Source organism: Agelaius tricolor, unplaced genomic scaffold (assembly GCF_023055355.1).
Source record: "Agelaius tricolor isolate 1412-34295 unplaced genomic scaffold, bAgeTri1.0.p SCAF_8, whole genome shotgun sequence".
Lineage (NCBI taxonomy): Eukaryota > Metazoa > Chordata > Aves > Passeriformes > Icteridae > Agelaius > Agelaius tricolor.
The window spans coordinates 1,993,715-2,009,297 of NW_027269268.1; the positions used below are offsets into that span (position 1 = coordinate 1,993,715).

At 47.8% G+C, this 15,583-nt stretch overlaps 1 protein-coding gene across 1 annotated transcript in view; it reads right to left on the reverse strand.

Moving 5' to 3' along the window:
* FRAS1 (Fraser extracellular matrix complex subunit 1) overlaps positions 1 to 14,529 on the reverse strand; it is a 105,432-nt gene extending 90,903 nt beyond the window's left edge. Inside the window, exons 1-2 of the mRNA XM_071431222.1 lie at positions 14,370 to 14,529; positions 11,971 to 12,002 (exon numbers count right to left, since the gene is read on the reverse strand). Of these exons, the coding sequence (XP_071287323.1) occupies positions 11,971 to 12,002; positions 14,370 to 14,454 (117 nt within the window). The 5' untranslated portion in view covers positions 14,455 to 14,529. The remainder of the gene's footprint in view (positions 1 to 11,970; positions 12,003 to 14,369) is intronic.
* Between the last annotated feature and the right edge of the window lie 1,054 nt (positions 14,530 to 15,583).

The window sequence follows — 15,583 nt, forward strand, 5'->3', positions numbered from 1 at the left end:
ACAGCTCAGCACAAATGAATAGTGAAAAATCAGACTAATGTTCTTCCAGCTGTGACAGCAGTGCCAAACACCCAGCTCATGTAACACTGCTCCCCCTGAACTGTAAGCCCCTAATACTCACAGAGAAATTTTATCACACCTTAACACTCAAGTCTGAACACACCAGGAGCCCCTGAATGCTTCCCAGAATCACAGAACCGTGGAATCCCTCAGGGTGGAAAAGACCTTCAAGACCATGGAGTCCAACCATCAACCCAGCACTGCCAAGGCCACCACTAACCCAAGTCCCCAGGTGCCACATCCACAGGGCTTTTAAACCCCTCCACAATGGAGACTCCCCCACTGCACTGGGCAGGTTGTTTCCATGACTGGCCACTGTTTCACTGAAGAAATTTCCCCTAAAATTCAATGGAAACACCCCTGGTACAATTTGAGGCTATTTACTCTTGTCCTGTCATTCTCACCTCCTGTCAGGGAGTTGTAGGACCAAGAAGGTCCCCCCGAGCCTCCCATTTTCCCCCTCAACTGCTCCTCATCAGACCTGTGCTCCAGATCCATTCTGTTCCCTGGACATGTCCCAGCCCCTCTGTGTCTTTCTTGGAGCCAGGAGCCCAAAATTGTCCCCAAGGGTGCAAGGTGGGGCCTCACCCGTGGCCAGCACACAGGGACAGTCCCTGCTCTGGTGCTGCTGTTCCATTATTTCCAGTACAAGCCAGGATATTTGTATCTTGTATTCAGATGTAATATATCATAATGGGGGGGGGGGTTGTAAAAAATACTGAAGTGTAGCTCTTTTTCCCCCTTTCAGAAAGCCTGGAGACTCCTCTCTAATTCACCCCTGCCCGCAGCCAGTTCTTTGGGACCAGAAACAAAAACAGCACTGGCCCTGGCCTCTGGGGCAAGATAAGAAGGAATGAATGCTTCTGTGGTAGGTTCCCCAGCTAAGCTGTTATGCATGCCCAAAGGACTCATGTGCAAACATGTTTAGTGACTCTACACCATAAATCACTGCTTCCCAAAGCAAATCCAGCTTTGTGTTTGTTTTGTGCACAAATCTGGTTGAGACAGACAACGAGGGGCAAGTCCTGAGCTTCTGAACCTCTTCCTCTCCTTGGGGCTGGGACATGTCCTGCTCTGAGGAAATTAAGATGGAAAATTAAGATCCAAGACACACCAGAAGGGCTTTTTTCCCTCCCAAATACCTTCATCTACAACCCCAGCAAAGGTGAGAGGTTTACAGGTTTATCACAGCTGCCCTAAATCCTGAATCAAAAACTTTTAAAAAAGCGTATTTTGAAAACAAACAAACCCCTTGATGCACAGCCTCTTCTGCTTGGTAAATTCTGCAGGACTTTTCTGCAGGTTTTTTTTGGTTGGTTTTTTTTTTTAATGCTATTCCAAGGAACTACCCAAAATACTGCCTTACCTACAGCGACCCTTCAGATGTAGTATGCACAAAATAAACAGCAAAACATCTGGCAGGAAACAAACCTCCAGCAAACCCAAGGGCACAGAAATACAATCAACCACTGCTTAGTTCAGCTTCCAAGTTGCCTTTTTTTTTTTTTAAGGGTACACACACCTTGCCCAAAGTTGGATACAGGAGGTGCACACCTGCTTTTAACACTTCAAAGGGCCAGGGTGGTTGCCCCTTGCTGATCTTGGCCTACAGGACTTAAACTCTGGAAGTGTAAAGTCCACAGGAAAGGCTTTTTCTTTCCCTAGGCCTGTAAAAAATCAGATGAAATTGGAAATAGGCTCCTGTAAGTGCAGCTATTTAAAAGTACAGTGCAAAAAAAAAAAAAAAAAAAAGAAAAGAAAAAAAAGTAAGATGCCTGCAGGAACTTTGATTTATTCATAAACATGCTCACATTGAAATGCCAGGGAAAACACTCTATAGAAAGAACCCTTGCCACTGATAAAATTGAAAATTTACTCTCTGTGTAGAGGATACCAAAAGATTCCTGCACACCAGTCCCACTGCACTGCTCTCATTTTGAGGTCCCCACATTGACAACAGGGTCAATAAAGCAGCATTTGGAACACAAGGCGGCCAAAAGCTCATCAGAAAACCCTCTGGAAGTCTGTGTCAAGTGGTGATTAGGAGAAAGGGGAAATGAAGGGAGGCGAGAGAGAAACGCAGTTTTGGTTGGAATCCTACAATACCATTTTCCAACTCCTTCAGACACGTAGGGATCATCACCTTCACAGTGACCAAACTGACTGTGCAAAGAGGGGAAAAAAAACCCCAGTCAAGGACCCCATTTGACTTCTCAGCAGCCACAGCAAGAGCCTTGCCAGGAAACAGAGACAGGAACACAAACTACAGCCGGGAGCTGCTCCCAGGGAAGCCAGAGGCAAAGCAGGGATGGATTTCCAGCACTCCAAGTGCCTGGGAGGGCAAGGATAATCCTCTTTGACTGGAGTAAGAATAACTCTGCTGGAATTACTGCAGGAACATGCACAGAGCACAAAGCACAGCCTCTACTGCCCAGCTCAGTCATGAGAACATCACCTGGACACTGTAGCCACACCCAGGACGCCACAATGGGTGCAGCAAAGACCTTGCTAACCCCCAACACCTCTGGTATTCCAGCCTGGACTGCAGCCTCTGGATGCCAGAGCACGCTGCCCCTCACAGAAGTGGTCCAGAAGCACAGGAATCACACAAGGAACTGCATTCCCATCCAGGGCAGCTGAGCATTAGGGTGTCTAAAGGCAGCCATGTGAAGGGAATCTCCATCCCACCTTTAACTCATCCCTCAAAGCCAGCTTCCTCTGTAAACTTCCAGATCCAAGGCCAAATCATTTTTTTATGTGTGTAGGTGAGAGCTTGGCTCACAAGAGCCAAAATTTCACATATAGGGCCAAGACAAGGTACAAAAAAGAGACAGGGCACAGCTGGGCTTGCTGCAAATCCCTTGAAAGGAAATGAGAAGGCAAATCCATGCTCTCTCTGGAAAACACCAACTGGCAAGGCCGTGGCCAGCCTGCAGCCCTGCTTCATGAAATGAGCTCAATGCCTGGAAGGCTGACTGCCAGCACCAGGGTCAAGTGCTCAGCTGGGAAAATGCCCAGCTCCACTGACATCAAAGCAGCTGCAGCACTCACAGGAGCCCAGGAATGCGGGCTCCCCAAATAGAAACGTGTTGATCATGTTTCCATGAGCCTCCCCTCCAGCTTCTCTGCAAGGCTGCAGGCTGGCAGGGCTGCAATCCCCACCTAAATAACTCAGGCATCACTTTCCAGAGACTGGAAGATGCAGCAGGGGAACAGCTCTCCCTGCCAGCACAGGGGAATATTTCTCATTTCTCTGGCCTGCCCAACACTCCTGGCACAACCCTGCTCTATCACCCCACACAGATGCTGCTGCCAACACCACCTCAGGGAGGTTTCCCAAGAGGAATCCCAGCAAATCAGAGCTTTGTGGTTTCCACATGGTCATAGTTGAGGGTCTGGATGCCAGCTGAAAGGTGGCTCTGCTGTTTCAGGTGTCACTGCTGGCTGATGTCACAGAAAGTGACACTTAGGGCACCCCAGTGACATTAAATATCTAAAGCCTTTAAAACATTAGTGGAACCATCCAAAGGGGGAAAGGCTTGATTACCAAGGTTATTTTTTCAGAGGTTATTGCATGAGATGTGATGGATTTCACCAGATGCTCTCATCATTTCTACTGCAGCGCTTGATAAAATAGCATCTATAAATACACTAAAAACCCAATGAATTACAGAAGCATGAAATGACTTCAGTAAGGTTAGAAACACGCTGGCACCATGCAGAATGCACTAAAAATATTGAGTGTAGAGACCTCACAGCACCTTTTACGTAGCCCTACAGCTGATTTTAACAAGAAGGTTACTTACTGAGGCTGCCAGATGAGGAATTATCATCTCCTCGGCCTGAACATGTGGATTTAGCAGCTATTTGCAGAAGCTAATGAAGGCATCTGTATAAACAGGATGCTGAGGAGAAGATTTGACCTTGAAGATCACATCAGGTAGACCTGCAGAACAAAATGCCTGTTCCCATGCTAAACTAAAAGGAGGGAAACCATCACACGTGAACAAACTGCAGGTTCCCTGTGCTAGATTCCAATCCTGCATTTTCTTCACAAAGCCACAGGCTCAACAGCATCAAGCACTGCTTCCTGATAAGCAGTGAAAGACCAGCAAAAACATTTTGCTTAGAGAGCAGCATTCCCAGTTTATTCTTGCTACTAATACTTCCTATTTTAATGAGGGAAATCAGCATCACCATAATCATTCACAAACTGGTGATGAGAGGGCTCCATGTCACAAATCAGTGCTCCTGGCAGCCTGGACACACCAGGTGCCCACAGACAGCTCTGCCCAGACAGAAATGCCATCCAAGGGGATAAGTGGGCAACACAGGCTGCTGATCCCAGCAGGACAAGCAGCTGAACTGCACAGCTCCCTCCTAGGCTGCAGTGTATCATGGATCATGCCTTTTCCTAGGGATTTCAAGAGGTTTGCCTCTGATCTCACAGATAGATATTTCTCTGCCTGAAGCAAGAAGAAGAACTGACAGTCTTATATCTTGTGAGCTTAGATCTTCCCCCACAAAACGAGGTCAGAGGAGAGGAAAGGATCTGTGGTAACTCCAGCACACTCCTCTCCAAAGAGTGAAGCCTTACGACTCTTCTAAAGCCAGCAAATCCTTCTGAAGCCCCCTGCAAAGGATCCTGTGACTAGAGGAACTCTGAGGTGCACAGCAGGATGTACACATGGTGGTTAAAGCCACATCACCTTCCAAAACAAACAGCAGGACCACTGTTTAATTAATTAAGTCTGCTCAGAAAAATCAAAGTATTAAGGGACCAGACAGAAAAGGAACCCCCAACGTTACAGAGGTAAATGGCTTTAAAATCCATTCTACTTTTCCCATGCTGATGGGTGTCAGTTATCCTGTGCCATCACAGATACACCTGTTAATCACACACCACACATCCATAGCATCCCTCCCTGGATTGCATTCAAGCCTCCAAAAACCTCTCAGAAAGTAAAATTACAACATGGAAATAAAAAAAGAATACTGCAAAACACTGCCCTGCAGTCATGGCCAGACTCCTCTTAGGTAACAAGGCTTTAAAGCCTAAATTCTGGGACAAATTCTCCTCAATTTTTAATCAACTGTATCTCAATTGGTTCCACTCTATCTAATATGAAGTCTCCCAACGTCCTTGGAAGTAACATATTCGACTTTGCTTTGTCCTAAGGATTTCATTAAAATTTAAACAGGTTTTCATTAAGTTTATTGTTTCATTGAGGGAATTTTTGTTTTAAATAAATCATGTCACTCCATGGAAGCACATAATTCGTCTTTGGTTTGGAATATTTCCATTTAACAGCAGATTGAGACACTTTGAGGGTTCCCTTTCCATAACCACAATGGTCTCACAATTTCACAGAGAAATCAAGACAGAAAAGAGTAAATACAATTTTTAAGTGCCTTCAATTTAAAACCAAACCCGGGTTTTCAAAATGGAACACTCTTAGAATTCTGATTTTTTAAAATAACAACAAAAATTTAACCCACTGGAATAAAAGCATAGCAAGTTACTTCTACTCTGCAACACTGAGAATTCCTTAGGCACTCAAGAAAATCAGGCTTTTCACATACATAGAAGAATCCATAAAACTGCAAAAAAATGTGGGAAAGAAATTGCTAACAAGTTTGATCATGTTTTCCCCTGGAACCACTTTTCCAGGCTCGATGCATAAAAGGATTTACAGCATCCACTAACTCAGAACTGTCTCCTGGCATGTCAGTAATGACAACTGTGTCTCCAGCAGCAGGAGCTTTTCACAATTAAACAACCAACCCTGTGTTTCCTCTGAACACATAAATAGCCATGAACCACGACACCTGATGTATGGCATGTCAGTCTTGAGCTGGCTGAGTACCCAACAGGAATTAATCCCACATGACCATGACCAAATCTATTCAGGCAGGACAACAGGTGAAGTCCCAGGAAAGGAAAAGTTTCAGATTTTCAAGGAGCCATTCTGTTAGAAACAAGATTTCTAATTTGATAACCAAAGGGTTCAAAGTTTCTTATCTTTGCAATCTTTCAGCTCCTGTAGATGTCTCCAAAACTGTATTATACTTAAACTAAAATTTCCCAGTTTTCAGCCTGCAAGAAGTTTCATTTTCATCTCCATAAAACACGAGCAAAGCAGGTTAGGAAACTTTTTTTTTTTTTTTTTTTGAGTAACAAAACATCTGGCTTTAAATTACTCAAATTAATCTGGGAAGAAGATAAATCATGTTCAGGATTTATCTTTTGGGGGAGGAGGGAGAGGATTTTTCCCCCCTGGCTGATCCTCAGAAACACAGATCCTGGGACTCTCCTTAGCTGCAGCACAGCAGCTGGTAATATTAAGATCCTTTGGCTGCTGCGCTCCTGGGGTTAGTGAGAGGATTCATTACAGAATGACTCTGGAGTAGATACAAAGATTACAAAATCAAGTCTTTTATCCTAAAGGGCCTCCTTAATCTGTGGCTGAGCAATAAACCACAGCACAAGGAGAAATACAGCAGCCTTCCCAGGCAAGCCTGCTGCCTGCGTTCCTACTGGGAGCTATTCAATATACCTGGCAGAAATATTGGCATCCTGGCATCACCAACCTCAGAGCACCACGTGGCTGACATAAAATCAATGCAGCCAGCTGGGAATAACTTCAGATTTGGGAGTTTTTGTCTTCCTGAAAGTGTCAAGGAGTACCTCAGGTGAATTCAGTGGTTAAAACAGCAACAATGGAGAGGTAATGTCTGCTGAAAAGGCACAGGGAATGATTTATCCTGGACAACACTGAACGAGCTAATTTAACTATCATGGCATTTTTGATGGGGATTATTCAAGGGGAAAAAAGAAAGGGAAACAGGAACACAATGAAACCACCCTAGAGATGAGAAATTCCACATGGGACCACTGTCCAGACACAGTAGTCCAGTTTTGCCTAAGGTTTACAATGGATTAAACCACCAACAATCTATTTCAAAAGCCTGAGAAGACATTCAGTTCCTTTTAACTTCTTCACTCCAGATGTTCAATTTGTCAGCCAAGTGGGCATCCACTTCCCTCAGCCATGTTGCAGTGTCCCTAAGCTCTTTGGAAGTCACTGAAAATGTACAGCAAAGTTCTAAAATTTCTCTTACCAATTAGTTAGACACTGCAACCCCTCCTCTAAAGAGAAGATGCTAATGGGAATCCTGACTAAGGTTTTGAAGGGGTTGAGGAAAGGGAAGGAATGAGGAAGAGACCCAGCAAAGGAAAAAGGCATTTTGCATGGTGGGGAATTAGAAGAAGAAGTAAATGATGAATTATAAGGTGTGATAAACAGAGCTGCTCAAATGGATCCTGAAAGATGGAAAGCACAATGACTTGGAAAAAGTCTAAATGCTGGGTACTTGCTGAATTCCTGTCCTGCTGAATGAATCCACGGGAAAGCTGCTATCTCCTGCCAAGGCTCTGGCCCACAGCTCCCAGCACTGTGCTATTAAATGTGCATCATCTACTTCAGTCAGTGCCCGTGCACCAACAGCTCCTGTCCCAGGAGCTCACTGGGATGGTGTTCCAGATTGCAAGGCAAGATGCATTCTATTACCATCTGTATGGCACTTGTCTTTTGTCAAGAGGACAGTTTGCTTTATCTCTCTCTTTGAGTGACCACAATCACTGCTCCCTCAGGAAGGGACATCTGCTGATAACAGCTACTGAATGTCACTGCATGACTGATAAGAACTATAACATCCCATTGTGAGATGCTCCGCCCAGAGGGAGGAGCCAAGCATTGCTACCCAGATAGAATCCAGAGGTTTTGAGACACCAGCACAGCCTTCTCCGCTGGATTCCCCAGAGGAAGAGCAGCTGCCTCTTCTTCCACTGGATCTTTGGAGGAAGAACACATCCTTCTCTACAGGACCCCCTGCTCCAGCAGAACCACACCTGACACTCCAGGAGGGCTGCAGCCACAATTCCAATGGGACTGCCACCAACACCCCACAGGGTGTCAGGTTGGGTTCTGACTCTGGCAGTTTTGTTCTAGTGTACTGCATTGTTTATTTTATCCTTTTGTTTTTTCTTCTCTATTAAAGAACTGTTATTTCCTGCTCCCATATTTTTGCCTGAGAGCCCCTTAATTTAAAATTTGTAAGAATTCAGAAGGGTGGGGAGGGTATACATTCTCCATTTCAGGGGAGGCTTCTGCCTTCCTTAGCAGACTCCTGTCTTTCCAAACCAAGACAGATGGAAAAGGTGGAACAGGGCAGCTCTTGTACAGACCCTGATCTCCAAATAAAGCTGATGCCAGATGACTCCCACAACACAGAGAAGATTAAGGCATATGAGTCTTGCAGCCAGCAGGATGGAGAAGAAAGGCCTCTGGAGGAGAACATCACAGCCAGCAGACACTCAGAGCTCCAAGGAGAACAGACCAGAGTGTCAGATTAAAGCTCAAAAGCCCCACAACTCCCAGAATTCTTCTGTAGTTTATGAATTTCTCCACATTTATGAATTCCTCCTATCCAAAGCAAAGAGGAGTCTTTTTAAAAATCCCTTCTTGCCAAAAAAACCTTGCCTGTACCTGGCTGTTTAGGAAGAGCCCCCGTGGATTCCAACAGGGGGCCAAAGACATGCACAGACAACTGAAGAGGGGCACAACCTCACTGCTGGGCTCCGGACTGCTGGAATACAAGATCCAAAAAGAAGAAAAAGAAGGAGAAAGAACAACTTGTGAGCAGTGAAGGAACTGAGAAAAAACACAGACACATCCAGATGCTCAGAGAGGTTGGAGGGGAGGGAAGGGGATGATGAATCCCATGCACCTGCAGCCCACTGTGGAATACCTGGTGAGATAAATCACCTCAGGGCGAGCAGACAGTGGCTGGATGCTCCTCTGGCAGCAGGGCAAGTGTGCCTGGTGCAGGGAAGGGCCTCAGCCCTGCCTAGACACCTCATGGAAAAGGGATGTGGCTCTCCAGGTGCCACTGCTGCTCCCAGACAGCGGGGCTGTGGATCTGAACCCCTGCCCAGCTTCAGGCTCAGGGGGAATGGAGAGATGCTTCTGCTGCATGAGGGTGCATTTGGTTGGGCAAGGAGGTGACATTTAGACCCACTAAGATAAAACAGAAATATTATTTTGTATTAAAATGTCTTCCTCTGTCCCCTTCATTTGCTGATGAAGGGAAAACCTCACTTCATCCTCAGAGGAAAACTCTTACATCTAAGGTTCTTTTACCTCATACCATGAAATCAAGAGCCTATGCCCATCCCTCTGTATTTCACTGCTGTTTTCAAGGAACACAAAGAAGGCACACACATAGAGCACAGACTTGATTCAAAAGTCACTTTTATTTTTCACCCTCAGTTGATCCCAGCTTTCTGAAACCCACAAGCAGATGGGATTTGCTCCATGAGAGGCATTGCATTATTGTATTCATAAATCTTAACTGCAAAACATTCATGTACATCCAGAGGATGCAGCCCCAGGCTAAGTAGTGCCATTTAAATCACATAATTTATAAACAAAAATATCTTCACCATTGTAAGAGTTAACAAGCAAACCTTTCAACTGAAATATTCAATTCTGATCTCATTTTTCAGTAGTAACTTCTTACCTTTCTAATGAAATTAAAATGAAGCCCATTTTCCACTGCTAATTTGACATATTCCCTAACCAGAAGTGCTTTGCACTGACTAACATTTATTTTAAAGGTCACTGAATTTATTCGGAGTAGAAGCTCTCTGGAATAGGAGATTGGAAATTTGGGGGAAAAGAGACCCCCAGCATTTTTTATTTATTACCTTTCCACTCTCATTCTGTCCAGCACAAACTACTGCTAGAAACAGAAATCTGATTTAAAAAGCATAAATTAAGGATTTGTTTAAACTTCTGACAACAAAATGCACAGAGATGTTACAAAAGAAAGCAAAATTTTTGGTAGAAGCACAAGTACAATTAAGCTAAGGCTTTTTATTATCTTCACAATTTTTGACCCAAAGACTACAAACATTTTCTTTCAAAAAATGCTTCTTTAGTGCTTTCTGGTGTTAAAACCAAGCAGCCCATTTGTGTCTCAGGAAACTTCCAAAACAATCCAGCCAAGAAACCCATCCCTAGGCGCACTACCAGCAGCTGGTGCCACAGATAACATCCATGTTTTAAAGAGGACAAAATAGAAATTGATGTCGCTCAGCTGGACTTGTCCTTCTGTGCTGCAACCTCTACCAGACACAAACTCATTTTTCAAGTCACACTCACCATTCAAATCACCTCAAGGCACAGCCCTGTCCTTCCCCTCCCCCTTGGCACAAACTAGCTGGCAGAAAGACTCCAGCTTTTTGGATTTGCTCCACACCTCCCACACACCCTGACTTCCAGAGTGACATCAGTGTGTCTCCTCATGGCCTGCAGCTAAGAACAAATAAAGTGGATTTTCCTCTTTCTAAGTAAAGGGAGCTGAAAGCTTGCTGACAGGGGAAGCCAGAGGGAGGAACACCAAGCAGCTCAGCTGGGAATCATGCTCAGGGAAGTGCTTTCCCTCAGAGCAAAGCCACAAACACCAGCTAACCCTGGAGCTAAGTCAGCCAAGCAAGAGGCAGGACTTGTGCAGCATTAACAATTGCAGCAACCCTGCAGTGCCTGCATCGCTGCACTTCAAGGTTTGATTTATGCACCAAGGGTTTTCCAGGTGACTTCAGAGACTTCTGCAGCAAACAGCATTCCCACAATCACCCAGGAGCAGCTCACCGACGGCCACTTCCACACGCAATCACACAATGGCTTGGTAGGAGCCTAAAGCTCATCCAATGCCACTCCTACCATGGGCAGGGACACCTCCCCCAACCCCAGGGTGCTCTAAGCTCTTGGCCTTGGACACTTCCAGGCATCCAGGGGCAGCCACAGCTTCTCTGGGCAGCCTGTGCCAGGGCCTCACCCCCCCACAGCCAAGAATTCCTTCCCAATATCCAATCTGAACCTCCCCTCTCTGTTGGTTTGAATCCATTCATTCCCCTCTGTCCTGTCACCCCATCCCTTTGAAACAGCCTCTCTCCATCTCTCCTTCATGTTCCTTTCAGGTAAGGGCAACCCCAAGGCTTCTCCTCTCCAGGCTGGACAATCCCAACTCTCTCAGCCTCTCCCCATGGAATGGGTGCTCCGTCCCTCTCATCATCCTCCTCTGCGCCAGACACGGACAAAAATCCTAACCAGACACTGAAAGGAAACAGTGTTTCCAACCACCGTTTAAAACACAATAAAAAGTCGCTACAGGTTTCTACTGGGGGCTGCCAGGGCTCTCCACAGTGCATCAGGAAGAGGAACAAACACATTTAGAAGCATTCCAGAGACACAAAGTAGCTCAGGCACCTCCTTTTAGCCCAGAGTAGTGCCAGAGCAAGGCAGACAAGTGTTACCGAGCGAAACACTATTCATGAATACTTAAAAACTCCGATTCTTGTACCGAGTCACTCACGGATTACATTTCTAGAGGCACCAGAAAAGAAAATGTGTTGGGTTTGTAAGGATCAGTCAGGGTACACCAGACTCACCGTGACCAGCTGAGGGCAAAAAGTGTTAAGCTGCTGTCATTACAGCTCATTAATTCAGGGAAAGAAAGAAATAGAAAGAACATATCCTGGCATTTCACTCACGTTTTACAAAGCACCACCTCCATCCTGCCCAGCACTGCACATCTGCGGCTTCCAACACCCCAGAAATCTCTCACATCTTTTCACCCAGTTAGACTGGCTGGGTCCAAAGGCCCAGGGAGAATTCCCAACCTCTCCAAGGAGAGGGATGTGTGTTCCCCAGCAGACTGGAAGCTGCCAGACCTGCGGCCTACACCCCAGCCACAGGGGTGACAAAAAGCAGGAACTGGAGTCAAGTTCATTGAACAGCACCCTCTCCAACCCTCCCCCAGCACGACACATTCGAGCTCACCTACCTCAAATAAGAAGCCGTGGGAGACACAGGCACCTGAGGGAGCAGAAAAAAAAAAAAACAGGTTAGGAATGAGTAAGAGCAGCAGTACATCCTCCAGTGAGCCTGCTCTGAACTGGGCAGCCACAAAAAAATACAGTTTTGGGGCAGCTGGGCAACCTCTGGGTAAGGGAAGGACCTCTGGCCATCTCAAAAAGGCAGGGAGAAAAGAGGGGACCTGCCAAAATAACAGTGTGAGAAGAGCCAGTGTGAATCCTCATTCCTAAACAACTCCTGCATGGACAATAGGACAGGCTCACAGGGCTCCTCCTGCTTCAGCTGTCCTGGCCTTGCTGACTGAGAGAAAGCTTGTCCCAGGCAGGGACAGGGGCCCAACCAATATATTCAAATATATTCACATATTTCATCCCAATAATCAAATAAGAAGTTAGGAAGTAAAACCAGGAATAAGCTGATTTTCTATCGATTTTCTGGGAAATGGTCGCCCTAGAGCAACTGCACATGATCTGTCTCCCAAAAGGGTGAGGGGAATGCACAATCTGAAACAACCCAAGGAGCTCTGGGATGAAAGGGAAAGAGACCACGGAAAGGCTGCCTCGAGGGACCACCCAGAAAAGTCAGAATTTTCCTGCCAAAGAGTGGAGTTTTCTGAGAAATGCAGATTAGACCAATCTGTACAGAAAACCTGGGAGCTACACTTCATAGAATCAAAAGCTCCTCCTTTGAGCTCGTCTTCAGCTCAGCTGCAAGTGGCTGTGGAGGCACCCCCGGGAATTATTTTCCCTTGCCAAGAAGATGAGCCACAGGAGCCCAGCCACATTTCTCTCAAATTCAGCAAATAGCTGTTCTTTTGGCAAGAGAAAATAATTTCAAGGTTCATCATCCAGCTCCACCTCAAAATTCAGTGCAAAACGCAAGGTCATACATTATTGGGAGGCATGGGGTGGGGGAGAAAAAAACCCCAAAAATTTAACATCAGTTAGTTAAGACCAGCACAACCCATCTGTTTTACCCCTCCAGGGCTGGCTGCCTTTCATTTTTAGCTCACTGACAGCTAGAGTTCCTTAAAATACCAGTGTGCTCATCCCCTCTGGGGCCAGAGCAGGGAATAGGGACCATGTAGGACTAGAAAGCAAATTCACCAACTCTGATCCTTCTTCGCCACAAAGGGCAAAGACACAGCTCCCTCCTTTACAAGTTACCAAGGGAGACTAAGATACAACCCAGCTCAGCAGGACTTGGACAATCCTTAGTTACAAATAAATTTTACTTTTGTCCCCAATTATGGGTGAGCCAAACACACTACACACATTAATTAATTAAGGTTGCCATGCAACAGTGACCCTGATTTTCCATGAAACTCAAAGCCCCAGGTGTGATCACCACCTGTTGCAAAGCACAACCGAAAAGCATTCTGCAAATTAAGACTTGCACATACTGAAGCACCCAAGAAGGAAACCCCCAGACTTATTGCTGTGGTATTTTTGTGGGGGACGTCTTGGATGCAGGTTGTTGGTAGCGTAATTTACCAAAAATAAAAGCTCTCAAACCAGAAAAAGTGAAGTCCGTCGGAGCTACCCAACGAGTTACCACTGGGTAGCAAATGTCCAAACCCACACCTAGCAGCGCCTCAGCTCGCACGCACATCGCTGGTTTGAACCGCTGCTGTTCACTAGGAATAGCAGCACTTAAAATCGGGAATTACGGTGGGAGCAGGACTCGGGGAGACTGCCACTTCAGAAACAAACAACCTACAGCCAAAGGACAGGCTGGAAAACCACCCAGGAGCACGAACGCGTCCAACCCGCACCCCCAAACTCCAAACATCAGCACGGCACAACCTTGCGCTAGCCACGAGTCCGTCCAGCACCCCGAGACAAATCCCGGTGTGCGTCCCCGAGCGCTCCCAAGTTGGCTCCAGCCGCAATGAGCGGAGCAGGGCTGCTGCCGGCTCCCCTCGCGCTTTCCCGGCCCTTCCCGGCTCCCAGCGCCGCATTCCCGAGCGCTCCGCTCCCCACGGCCCCGCCACCCGCGGGCTGCCTGAGGGCTGCGGCTGCCGCTGCCCGCCCCGGCCCCTCACACCCTGCATCCCCTCACCTGGGCACGGCCGAGCGCCGCCGCCTTCCCTCCCGCCCGCCGTGAGGGGCAGCCCGGAGCGGGACTGGCGTTCCCCCGTGCCCGCCAGCCGAGCACGGCTTCGCCCCGGTGCCCCTCACCTCGCCTGTGGAGGAGCCGCCAAAATGGCGGGGGGCGGAGGCGGACCCCCGCCCGGGCCGGCAGCGCGATCAGGGAGGCAGGGAGGCAGAGCCGTCCCGTGTGCCAGGGGAAAAGGCGCCCAGAGCTGGCTTTCCCCTCAGGGATCCCCCGCCCGCGGGACCGGGACGCGCTCGGCGCGGGACTCACCTGAGGCGGCATCGGCCAGCGCGGCTCGGAGCAGCAGCAGCAGCAGCAGCAGCACGGTGGCCCCGGCGGCACTCGGGGCGCCCATGGCCCCTGGCGGCGAGCAGCGAGCGGGGAGTGCCCGCCGGGCCCGCGGCAGGTGCCGGGGCAGCGCCTCGGCCCCCGCCCCGCCGCCAAACTTCGCCCGCAGACAAAGGGGCAGCTCCGCGCCGCAGCCCGCCCGCCCCCCGCCCCGCCCCGGGCAGCGCTGCGCCCTCCTTCCTCCCGGCACCCGAGCCTCTCCTCCTCCTCCCCTTCCTACTCCCCGGCACAAGGTGCCGGGGGGGCAGAGGATTCCGGCTTCTCCTCCCCCTCACACCGGCTACCTGGGGATGGAGCAGTCCCCGGTGATCCCGCAGCCCGTCCCAGCCGCAGCAGTGCCAGGATTAGGCAAAGCAAACGTGTTTGTGTTGGACCTGACCCCAGTGACTCGATCCATCCCGGTGGCTGGAAGGGAGAGGTCACCCTCTCACCCGGGTTGGAAGCTTCTGATTTGCTGTGTTTTGGGTGTCAGTTTGGGTTGTAGGATTATAACAAGAAATAGCAAAGCCTGGTCTATTTCCATGTCCATTTCTTCTTGGCTTGCACGCACACACACACACACACACACAGTACCATGTCCATTCAGAAAAGCTTCCTCCAGCACTGCACACTCAACACATCTCAGAGCCAACGTTTTCAAATGAACATTTGGCTCCTACAAGTCACAGGATAAAGAAAAAGAGCCCTAATTTGAAGTTACAGCCATTCCAAGCCCCAAATTAAAATGAACTCAGAAAGTGAGTTTATTTTTACTAGTCTGTGAATGAAATGTTGTTGGGTTTTTTTTTTCCCTGCCAATTTCAGTGCTCCTGCTTCATAGCAGTACCCCAGTTCCCACACAGCAGTCGGTTGCACAGGGCTGGGCTGCTGCTGCTGCCTTCATCTCCTGCTTACCTGATTAAATGCAGCGATGGCAGCTCAATTTGATAACAATTCCCCACGGTCACTCCATCTGCTCACTTTTGATTCACTTCCTAATGATTTTTTGGGGGTTTTTTTCCTCCTCAGGACTGTATGCCTTTAATCACTGTGCCGGAATTCCCACAGCAAAAAACACACAAGCCCCAGGTCCCTTCTAATTCCTCAGGTGAAACTCTGGACAACTTGACCAAACTCAAAGAAACACCAGCAAGAAA